The sequence below is a fragment of the Orbicella faveolata genome, unplaced genomic scaffold (assembly GCF_042242905.1).
Source record: "Orbicella faveolata isolate gen_17 unplaced genomic scaffold, um_ofav_v1 contig_24, whole genome shotgun sequence".
Taxonomy (NCBI): Eukaryota; Metazoa; Cnidaria; class Anthozoa; order Scleractinia; family Merulinidae; genus Orbicella; species Orbicella faveolata.
In genome coordinates this window covers 34,751,749-34,763,046 of record NW_028301552.1, presented here as the reverse complement: position 1 = coordinate 34,763,046, position 11,298 = coordinate 34,751,749, and the positions used below count along the sequence as shown (strand labels likewise).

The window sequence follows — 11,298 nt, the reverse complement described above, 5'->3', positions numbered from 1 at the left end:
GCTGGAGTCTGGGCACTAGAAGTACCGTTGCTGTTGTTGATTTCAAGCAAATGGTGGAATACTTAATTTCGTAAAAAACGCTGTGAAATCATGGCTGAGAGCTTCGACTTCACGGAAGAAGAGATCAAAAGAAAGCTAGAACAGCTTGGCTATTCGAATATACCAAGTGACAAGCTAAGACTATTTCAAAGAGGTTTGTTGTCGTTACTTTGTACATTGAAGTTCTTGGGGCTTTGATCTATTTTATGAATGATCGATCAATGCAATTTTGAATACTTTGGTGACCCTTTTTGGGTTGTTTTGATTATACAGCTTAATTTGCAGTGTACATGCTAGAATATAAGTTTAAAGTGACTTTGAAGAAACTTTGTTTTTAGATCTCAGACAACTAATTGAATCGGAGAGAGCGAGCTCCAGCGAGAGCAGGCATCTTAGAAGTCAAGAAACGCCATCATCCGTCAGTGGCAGCTATTATACTGACAGTTACTTAGAGGGAAGTAAAGATGAAACCTCTTCATCTTCAAATGGTATGCAATGTATACTAAATAAAGGATCGTCAATCAGTTTGAAACTTTTTTTTTTTACAGTGATCATGATCTGAGTCTAATTTCTCCTTAAAATAGTAACACAATGTAAGGGTACAGGTAGTGAGATAATTGGAACTGATCATGAAGGAACAATAATGATTACTGAATAAATAAGTTACTTAAAAGATCAGCTACCAGTAAAGATACGTTTAGTCCTGTGGAGTAATTAAATAGTGTGTTGAGCAGTTAGACATAGTTATCCCAACAACACAAATCATGAATAAGCCTGACTACAACACAGTTTTAAAAGCTGAAAATTATTGATGTCCTGACTGTGTAATTCTTCTTATTATTTAGTTTTTGACAGTAGCAAAGAACGGCACCATGTGAATGATAGTTACAGATCCCCTTTGGAGGACACTGTTTTCCCTAGGACAAAGTCTGCACCAACTCTGACAAAGGTATTTTTAAGTCTGTGAATCAATGAACAGTTTAAGCAGTGAATATGACAATGTTTTCATCAGCGATTCATGCACATTTCTGCAGTGTTTTATTTATTTTCTCTTTCGTTGGCACATACCAACAGACCACATGTACAGTAGAATCCTGATTTTTCAAACCTCCAAGGGAATCTACAGTAAAATTGGTTGGAAAAATCAGAGACGTTGAGAAATTGGGGGTAAAATTACAGTGTTTGACCGAGGAGAGGGAAATGACTGTTGGTGTGAGTTATTGTGAGGATTGGGAGGATCAGAAATTGAGGGCATGAGAAAATAATCAGGATTCAACTAAGTGTGTACTTTAAACGGTTTGCTGCCCAGCCGGTGTCAAACGTGTACATTATAGAGCCTATGGGTTTAAGACTTACAATGAATTAGACTCTGTACAGGGTCGAACCTGTTTGAGATGCTCTGATAAAAGACCCAATTGGATATTCCCATCTAAAGATAATATTGGAGTATTCCTACATCAATTTCTTTCTTTCCCTCTTTTCTATTTACTCTTAACTCTTACAGCATGACTCCCTGGAAATAAGAATTAGAATAAGCTACCTGCTACGAGAACCCTTGCCCACTCCTGGCTTGGAACTTTCCACTTTGGTTTTGCCTGTCTTACTTATGATACTGTAATATTATTTTAATGCATTTTTCTGATCACTTCAAACTAATTTGTTGTTATGTTAGATAAGTCATCACCCTTTTGGCAAGGAGAATTTACATCACCACCAAGCAAATCCTGGGCTAGTAAGAGGAGAATCAAGTTCCACAGCCAAAAGTTCTCCTCAGTCTGAGCAATCCAGACCAAGCAGTAGGAATATCAAGAGAAAAGTATTGAGAAGAAGAGATGGTGAATCCAGAGTGTTTGATGAATCATTTGCAAGTACTGATTCAGGTATGTTCAAATTTAAAAATGTAATAATTACATTATTATTTAAATTGTTTAGAGTACAACTAATGCATTGTATTGCAAAGAAATGGTAACTAAAGTTGTGAAATCTTATTTCATTTCCTGTGAATTGTACTTTTCTTTATTTCATCATCTAGTTTTTGATTTCCTTGTATAATGTATGTACAGTGAAATCAGTCAATTGACACTTCCTCCTAATATTGAAGTCATAAATTAGCACACCTAATTTAATTATAGTAACTAATTAATTAGAAAAAGAAACAAACAATGAAATGTTTTGCTTCTTTTTCAATGATTTTAGCTGCCATTCATGTATTATAAGTTACCAAACCCTGTTGATTTTAGTCACAGATATATCTGAATTGGAGCAAAGACTTAGAGACCTTCCAGTCAACACAACAGGTGAAATTGATGAAGCAGATGTCATCAGCGTACAGAGTGAAGGATCCACGGAACCTACTGACTACCGACCATGGGAAAATTATGCTGACAGAGCATTACCCTCCTGTGAGTAGTACTGAAGTTCCTAACACATTTTTGAAGGGATGCTTCTTTGGAATGATTCTATTTGGTTTTTAGGGGTATCCAATATTATTTGGTATTGCAGAGACCCTTGTAGGTTAGCATTGTGATTGTCATCTTCATCTTCATCATCATTATCACCATCATCATTGCTTTTCGAGCCAGTGGGCACAATTAAGGCCCATAACAACATTTGTGGTCATAACACCCGAGAGTTATTTTTCTTTGGCTCTATTGTCCAGATTTCATAATCAATTATGTATAATTGAATTTTCTTAAAAATATGGCAATCCAAGGGATAATATAGTACTGTAGGTTGGATAATATATTCCCCGAACTTAATTATTTTTTTAAAAAATCAAGGTGAAAAAGGTATTGTTAGGAGCAACAATATTATTATATTATTAAACAGTATTTATCTTGTAATTTCCTTGCAGGTAAGCAAATGAATGTCAGTTATAAATTGTAAATGTGAGAACAATTGCAGTAAGTAGTCAAAAGTTACTGAGAATTGATGGGATGGTTAAAATGTTGATAGACTTCTCATCTCCTTGCAGTTATTCGTCCATCTACTCGTCACCCTCATACACGGCAATTGAAGAAATCTGATCCTGTTTCAAGGTTGGATTTTAATTATTAGATGAATTTTTAATTATTTGAATGGTTAACTGTTTGTGACCAGAGAGTATTATACATTGTGTGCAGTTGCTAAAATTGCAGTGACATGACGTACATTATTCTTTTAACACATTTGACTGCAGATATCACCAATTTAAGTATGAATGGCAAGCAAACAAGGCACCAGGGGAAAAAAGTCACAAAAATCTGCGTTGGAATGTCAGGGTTAGTAATGATTTGATTATCAGTGATCTTTCAGTTCTGAATGCTTGGTTGCTATTAATAATGTATTTGTATTGACAAGGCTTGACTGAAAGTTTGGTACTTAGCATACATGTGAAAAGGACTAGTCTAGTCTTGTACTTTCAGAGAGGAATCTCCTTGGGTTTGAAAAGTATACATGGTCAGTTTGATTGTTGTGTTGTCCTGTGGTTGTTTCATAAGCCCACCTATACAGATGAGTATTTTGGCTGCTTAATTAGCTCTGTTCATCTCATTGATCTGAACACATTTAGAAGCCAAAACATCAATAATAATTGTTGGTCTTTGCATTTTCCAGGGAAAAATGTTGCAGTGTGACGTGTTTGAGGTTAGTCAAATTGGGCAATAACTGTACTTCTGTTACTATACTGTAATCTCCTTACGGTATCAAGACTTTTCTAAGCCAAGAGGTGATGTTAATAAAGGAAATGAAATCATCTTGGCAGCATCGTCTTGTTCTGACACTAAATTATATTCATGAGCAATAAAGAACATGTTTCAGGGATAGTACACTGTAAATTAGATCTCCTACAACCACCCAGGACCTTGAGATAAAAGTCTAATAATTTATTATTATTTAAGATCACAATTTACAATGCATAGACTACTTTCATAAATGGTGGCTAATTATAAATTCTTTTGCAAGTATTATTTTGAAGTTGGTAATTCAAAAGAATTTTTACTCTGAAACGAGGTCAGTAAGGCTAATTTAAATGCATACAAAAGAATTTTAAATTGGCAGCCATTTATGAAAAGGGTCTATTTTGTGAATTGTCTTTTACTGTTTTATAAATATTGAGTTTTTCACCCTACTTTTAGTAATTCTAATTCAATCTTCTACTATTTTTCTTTCAATCAGAAACCACAACATAACTTTGTTCCCAACAAATACGTAGTTCCAACAGATAAGAAGAGGCAAGCATTACGCTGGGAAGTCAGATCAAGTTTGGCAAGAGTTTAATAGTAACCAGTGATACACTAAATAAATGTGATTAAATATTTAACATACACTAATTGTTGTCAAGCACAATTTCCAGTTACTACATTAAAATGAACAATTTACTCACACAGTCACCTAGGCTAGGTTAATTATAAGCACATTGTCACATGTATACATATTTGATTGTAATAAATTATTTCACGTACTGCAGAAAGTTTTGGCTTGTTTTTTTTTGTCAGCTTGGGGTTATGATATGGGTGAACCTTTTCAGGTGTTAAACCCCGGGAGACGGGGAACTCCATGTGAAAAGGTTTGGGATGCTCGACTTGCTCAGGGGTATAAATTGAGGATTCTAGTTTCACTTAGGGTGTCACTGATGACAAAATGTCACTATTTTTAGCTGTCAAAGCATCTTTTAGGGTGCACTCAAAGAAATTATAGTAATATAAAAATGCTCTTATTTCTGTTTTTGGGCCTGGTTTCTGCTGGTCTTTTAAGTCAAGTCTAGTATCACAGGCTCCTTTCCTGAACAACAGCTGGTAACCAAGCGTATTCCATTTAAGTGGTATCTTTTACAGGTCAGATAAGGCCCGAGCCACACCCAAATTGGTCTCCTTTAGGGGTTTGATTCAAATTTTAGGATGAGTATCCCCAATTTTTTTGTATCGGAGTTTCTCCAAGGGGGGTTAAACATCAGACCTTCATACCTCCTTCAAGGTGAAAATTAATGCCAACCAAAAACAACTATAACACTGTGTTATCAATTTTGTTTTACTAACAAACTGCAATATTATTTACACAGTGATCACACTGGAAAAAGGAAAAACTAGTCAAACTGATTTCTAAGTATTCTGTCATCCTCACAGTAATAATCTTCCAGCTCCTGGACAGCATCTAGGGTTAAGATGATATTCCTTCGGAGTAATATTGTGTAAACATCCAATTCTAGAAATGGAGACAAATAAATTAGTTTATGACAAGAATTTTTTGTCATATGTATCAACTTTTTGCAATTATTGGCTTTGAAATTATCAACATTTTTTTGACAACACATGCACACACACAAACACACACACACAAAAAAAAAATTGTAGGAGAATCAAACACCAAATGGATACATCCCTAGTGATATCAAATAAAATAAAACCTGTCAATTTTTAATGTTGAGTTGATTTTCATTGTGGGCGAGTACAGCCCAGAAACTACTGACAACAGTCCATTGTTTAACTAGAGTTCCTATTCAACTTGATTTTCTCATTTGGAATACTGTGCAATGAAGCATCAAACAATGAGCTGTCACAAAAATTTGCTGAAGTAAGTTAGTGCCAGGGCTTGAACCTAGACCTCTTGATCCAGAGTGCAGTGCATTAACTATTACCCAGGCAACCATGTCTTGCACTCTTCTGACTATTAGCATCTAAAGTAGCAGCCATTCTGAGCTTTGCAGAACTGTCAACTAGAGTATGTGCAGTCCTGATGTACTACCAAATTCTCAGAACAAACTATGAGGAAAATGTATGGAAAATGGTAAGGGGAATTGATGGTTTGAGCTATGGACTAAGGCTTATTAAGAACATACTTTTCTGACATAGCACATCAACTCTCTCCATCTCTGCAGCGGCTTCCACTAGAATTTCATTTTGTTTGCTGTAGGAAAAGAAAAATACAATGTGTTACTGCTCACAAATTTGCAGCATCAAACAGCATTGCCTGTATGATGACTGTTGCTGCTAGCTATAGGTACACTGGCAAGAGTAAAGTACGCACACTGATACTCATGAATGCCTCTTTGCACATCCTGTTTTTTATCCCCCTGTGAGAGACATCTAACAGTAAGACTCAACCCCCAAACTTCTAAAACTGATGCATCAACTCTAGGGAGACATTGATGTTTGTTTGGTTACTGCACCGATTTCACTTTTGCCCTGCGATACCATAGTACGATAGTTTACTTTTGTTATCTTGTTAATGAGTAAGATAAATATCTAATCCAGTCCAAACAATTTGCTTTAAGATAAATTATTTTATTATAAGTGGATTAGATTTTGTTATCAATTGGTAAAAGGGATCCATAACAACTTACGAATCAACAAGGACAGCATCTGTCCAGCCTCTCTTCTCCAGAAGTGGAATTAAATCCTGCAATTTAGAGAACAACAAGTCCTCATTCACTCATGCATTCATTCATTCATTCATTACTAAACAGAAACAAGGTTCTACACAGTCCTTCAAATTTGTTTTCTTCTCTTATCTTAGGTGGTGGCCTCATGGTCAGTGAATGCAACTCTGGATCAAATGGTCCAGGTTCAAGCCCTGGCTGAGGGCATTGTGCTGTGTGTTTAGGAAAGACACATGACTTTACTGTAACAGTGCCTCTCTCCACCAGGTGTATAAATGGGTACAACATTTAATACTGAGGGTAACCCTGCAATGGACTAGCATCCCATCCAGGGGGGAGAAGAAATATTCCTGGTCATTTCATGCCACAGAGACCAGGATAAGCTCTGGCCTGATGGGCCACTTGGCTTGTATGTAGACTTAACCTTTTTTTCACCCTTTTTGATCTAAATGATGGATTCATGAATACAATGGCATGTGACATGTTTAATGAACAGCTCCAGAAAATCTTCACTGGAATTCTAGAGGGGTGGGGAGATGAACCATTAGACTTCCTATGAGGAGTAGGCCTGAATATCTTATCCTGTTAATCCCTTTCTCCCAAATTTCAATGGAACCCTCAGTCTATCAATATATGCCCAATGATAACGAAGAAAGCATGCTCATTAACAGCTCAGCTAGCCATTAAGCCACTTTGCCCTCCATGATAGGGTGGAGTTTTCACTTCTTTAAAGTCCTACCGTATTTCAGACCTCCAAAAGAATAGGTTATTACTAAAACTAAGCACGTACCCGATCACTCTCAATGTCGTCAAATGAATCAACAATGTGCAAGTCACCCTGTTGAAGAAAGGGGAAATTTTTTTTAGGTAAATTGTTACATGTACATTTTTCAAAGGCACTCTCCTCTGCAGAGGGCTCTTTTGTGATGCTTTGACAGTAAGCTGGTAATTTGGAGGCTGGGGAGAGGGAAAAATGGAAGCACACAGGGAACACTGGGAAGGGGAAAGAGGGAAGAGAGGCCTCTACTCCTGCCCTTTTCCTATTCCCATCGTCCCCTACATGCCTTCCCAGTCCCAATATTCAATTTCCCATAGGGATCCTCTACAGAGGACCTGAGTTTCAAAGGGATGATGATACTCAGGAGGTTTTGGAAACCTTTATTTGACCTTAAGTACTGATCTTTGGTTAATCGGTTGTTAACCTCTGGAATCTCTTCAAAATCTTTGGACAATAGCAGGTTCAGTCATTAATCATGTGATTGGGCTTTTGTATATTAAACTCATGACACAAAATGTGCCTTTTGTGTTTTGTAATAGCATCATAACTTCACTTATCATGGCTTATTGCCCACTTGCCCATAGGTCTGTAATCTGTTTTATAGCAACACAGCCATGTACATGTACATGCATTGCAGACCCTATTATATTAAAATAGCATATTAATTCTGTAGAATTATCATATTTGTTTTTTTTAAGTGTGTTATTATTACAACAGAAAGAGAACCTGACCTGAGCATATCTGACTGACAGAGCTGTTCGCAGACCCATTCTCCTGACTTTTTTTGGTAATGAGTATTTGTAGCTCCTTGGTACAGGACCATGTACCCTGCCACCTGAAGGAAATGCACTCATTTTATCAGCACTTCATTTCTCCTTTCATTGACACAATGTCATTCATTTGTTGTAATATTCACCTCAGGAAGCAAATTGCTTCTGACCACCTTGGGACTTAATGTTATGAAAAATGATATAAGATTTCAATTAGTTAAAAAAATATTTTATTTATTTATTTATTTATTTATTTATTTATTAAATAATATTTAGAGATGAAGCCACATCAGCCCTAGCTGGGTTTCATGCAGGTCCTCTATCCTGATCAAATTGGAATTTGGAAATGTTGGTTTTTTAGCAGGGAGAAAAACTGGAGAACCTGAAGAAAAACCCTCGGAGAAAGGTAAGAATCAACAAAAAAACTCAACCAACACCAGGTTAGAATCAAACCCGGGCCACAATGGTGGGAGGCAAGCACTCTCACCACTGCGCCAACCCTGCTCCAATATGGAATGGGCCACTCAGTAAATAAAAAGACCCTTACAACATGTCAGTTGCCATCTTACAGTAATGTGATACCCATGAGACAATACTTGAACACATCAGTTCCACAGTCCCTAAGTACATGTAAATGTACCTTTCCTCCACTGAGGAGCCCTTATGCTGCCTTGCCGAGCTCTCCCAGTTCCTTTCTGTCTCCAAGGCTTTCTTCCACCTCCTCTCCTCTCACTACGGTTCTTGACTTTAGCAGTACCCTGTGAAATGACAGCAAATAACTTATTAACACTGCCATGTTACAACAATGAGACTTTTATCCAGTTTCAGGCATAAACTTAAGGAAAACTATAAAAACAGCTTGGCTCCTAAGTGACAACAAAGCAACTTACTGCTCTCTTTTTAGCTCTTTGCCAAACAACAACTCTGTGTAAAATGTCAATTCTGAAATCATAATAAATCATAAATCATAATCATATGTCATTTTATGTTTCAGTTTCCTTAGATATAATTATTACATACATGTACCTATATTAGAGAATCTGTCAAGTTTAATATTAACAAGATTTCCATTCACTGTTGCATTTTGGATGGTTGATGACCATTCAGCCACTGAGTGAATACTGTATTTTCCTCACAGTCAAACCAAGTGAAGCATACCCCTCAAGATTACATTAATGTATTTGATTATTTGAATATTGAACCCGCTAATCATTTCAAGAATGCAATAATGAATTGATTATTTGAATATTGAACTCACTAGTCATTTCAAAAATCAATATTGAATTGATTTTTTTGAACAGTAAACCCATTAACCATATTCTTGGAACAACTAGTGGGTTCAATTTTCCTATAATCAATTCATTATTGCATTCTTGAAATGACTAGCGGGTTCAATATTCAAATAATCAATTCATTATGAGGGGTAGGCTTCAGAAAAAGTTACTCAAGTTAAAGGAGCTAAGTCACAGTTTACACATCTTGAACAGTTTAGCCTCAATTTTTCAAGTTTGTTTGTAATCTGCAATATTCTTCTCCATTCTTTACCATCCTAACTTGTTCCTCCATGGTTTATTACTACCATGATCTCTTTGGTGTTTTTCTATCTTTGAATTCTTTTAAATAACGACAACTTGGCCATGACACTTACCTTGGGTTTGTTCCAAAAACAAATTCATTTAACTCTATAATTCCTAAAGGATCTTCCCCAGTGAGGGATGTCACCCAGGCCAGAATTCCTGAGTCGCGGTTTTCATAATCTCTCACAGAAATAAACTTACAAACACTTAGACTGAACACACCTGTACCAAGAGAAATAATGAAAACAACTTTGTAAAAAAAATAATATAGACACATCATGGGCAAATCTGGGCAGATATGATTAATAATTTCCATGTTGAGAAGACCTTGTTTGAGTCCTGGGAAACACAGTGGCCTAATATGGTTAGCGCGCTGGACCAAGCTTTCTGAGTTCAAGCCCTGGTAGCGATCATTGTGCTGTGTTCCTTGGCAAGATAGTTTTTTCACACTATGTCTCTCTCCATGCAGGTGTTTAATTATTGTAAATGGGCCAGGCACTGGAAGATGAAATGCTCAGGGCTAGTATCCCATCCAGGTGGAGTACAAATACTCCTTACCTAGTCACTCCATACTATGAAACCCGAAGATAAGCACTGGCCCAATGACCACCGAGTTCAATCAAAAACTTACCTTGGCAGAAAGAAGCACTGAGATCGACATGCAAGACATGCTGAGAAAAAATGTCTGACAATGCAAGCAAGAGTGCCAGTCAGAGTCAGTTAGGAAATGTACCTTATTTACTCGTCATTTTCGGTCATTTTAATTTCATCATTTTTCACTCACCATAGCTAGGCAATGTTTCTATGTCCAGAGGTTTTGGCTTTGGCGGAGGAGCTAGAGGTACTGCACGAAAATACCAGCGCTTGAATGGCACCTGAAATATAGGGAAATAATCTTTGTCAGCAGCATAGCTTCCCAGCTCTCAGTACTAACTCAAAGACCAAGGCTCCCCAATTTAACTTGACCATTCTTTGGTTCCTAGTCAGTGGCTCAATAGAGCCCCCTCCACCCCTCCCCCCGGTGGGAACTCCCAAATGAAAAGGACAGGGTGCTCATCGTACCTTTCAGGGGTTAGAAAAGCAGTTTTGGTACCTCTTAGGGTGTTTAACCTCAAGGGGTCCTCAGTGGTACCTTTTAGGGTATTGAGCCGCAAAAAATGACTGGAGATTAATTGTTGTTTTACAATTGGTACCTTTTAGGAGTGAAAAACATATCAAGCAATGCCCACAAAACAGGATCATGTACCTTTTGGGGGTTCTTCTCAAAATTTCTGACGAGCATCCCCGCCCTTTTATTATGGGATTCCCCCCCCCCCCTCCATTCCCCCCTGGGCTTCAACCTGTCTTCCATCTCAGCTACAATGAATTTTAAACAAAGTTGATTGCCGATTGCAGTGAAAATGAAATTGAAAACGAAAATCATATTTAGATAAAAGTAGCTTATAACAGAAAATAGAATTTTCCAACGAATACATAAAAACTGACCTGACATGACGGTAATATGTTTATTCCAGCACGACTTGAGTTGATCAAGGAGCGAAGTCCTGTTACTACTGGCAAATGACACCGAAGAAAACGGCTAACCAACGCCATTGTAATAAGGGCCTCGAAAAAAAAAAATTAGTGCAAAACGTTGTCTGTATTCAAGGAGACATTTAGCGAAAGAATGAAGTAATCGTGCTCACATTGTACTCTACACATCCGCCATGTTTACCCATGTGTTTCTGAGACGCTACAATAAAAATACCTGACATACTTATTGTTTGCAAGGGAATCCGC

General features: G+C 37.1%; 2 protein-coding genes across 2 annotated transcripts; one reads left to right on the top strand and one right to left on the bottom strand.

The window, feature by feature from the left end:
* The first annotated feature begins 13 nt into the window (after window positions 1-13).
* LOC110056610 (centriolar and ciliogenesis-associated protein HYLS1-like) lies at window positions 14-4,489 on the top strand. The gene is made up of 9 exons (XM_020763124.2): window positions 14-193; window positions 378-527; window positions 885-988; window positions 1,712-1,919; window positions 2,280-2,441; window positions 3,014-3,077; window positions 3,218-3,299; window positions 3,634-3,663; window positions 4,195-4,489. Exons 1-9 carry the CDS (start codon window positions 91-93, stop codon window positions 4,294-4,296), a joined length of 1,005 nt encoding a protein of 334 aa, XP_020618783.1. The 5' UTR covers window positions 14-90; the 3' UTR covers window positions 4,297-4,489.
* Window positions 4,490-5,028: 539 nt separating this feature from the next.
* Window positions 5,029-11,244, bottom strand: LOC110056611 (uncharacterized). The gene is made up of 10 exons (XM_020763125.2): window positions 11,005-11,244; window positions 10,304-10,394; window positions 9,591-9,741; window positions 8,833-8,884; window positions 8,583-8,700; window positions 7,904-8,007; window positions 7,185-7,232; window positions 6,359-6,414; window positions 5,855-5,922; window positions 5,029-5,220 (listed from the first exon to the last, which is right to left on the bottom strand). The coding sequence occupies exons 1-10, from the start codon at window positions 11,110-11,112 to the stop codon at window positions 5,102-5,104; spliced, it is 915 nt and encodes a 304-aa protein (XP_020618784.2). The 5' UTR covers window positions 11,113-11,244; the 3' UTR covers window positions 5,029-5,101.
* Between the last annotated feature and the right edge of the window lie 54 nt (window positions 11,245-11,298).

What these genes read in the sequence shown, in the direction of transcription:
- LOC110056611 (XM_020763125.2), bottom strand. Translation starts at nt 11,112, where the DNA reads ATGGCGTTGGTTAGCCGTTTTCTTCGGTGTCATTTGCCAGTAGTAACA. An exon ending in GTTTTTGGAACAAACCCAAG is followed by an intron (nt 8,885 to 9,590) that starts GTAAGTGTCATG and finishes TTATGATTTCAG; the next exon opens with AATTGACATTTTACACAGAG. An exon ending in GGCTCCTCAGTGGAGGAAAG is followed by an intron (nt 8,008 to 8,582) that starts GTACATTTACAT and finishes CATTTCCTTCAG; the next exon opens with GTGGCAGGGTACATGGTCCT.
- LOC110056610 (XM_020763124.2), top strand. Translation starts at nt 91, where the DNA reads ATGGCTGAGAGCTTCGACTTCACGGAAGAAGAGATCAAAAGAAAGCTA. An exon ending in CTGCACCAACTCTGACAAAG is followed by an intron (nt 989 to 1,711) that starts GTATTTTTAAGT and finishes TTGTTATGTTAG; the next exon opens with ATAAGTCATCACCCTTTTGG. An exon ending in AAATCTGATCCTGTTTCAAG is followed by an intron (nt 3,078 to 3,217) that starts GTTGGATTTTAA and finishes ATTTGACTGCAG; the next exon opens with ATATCACCAATTTAAGTATG.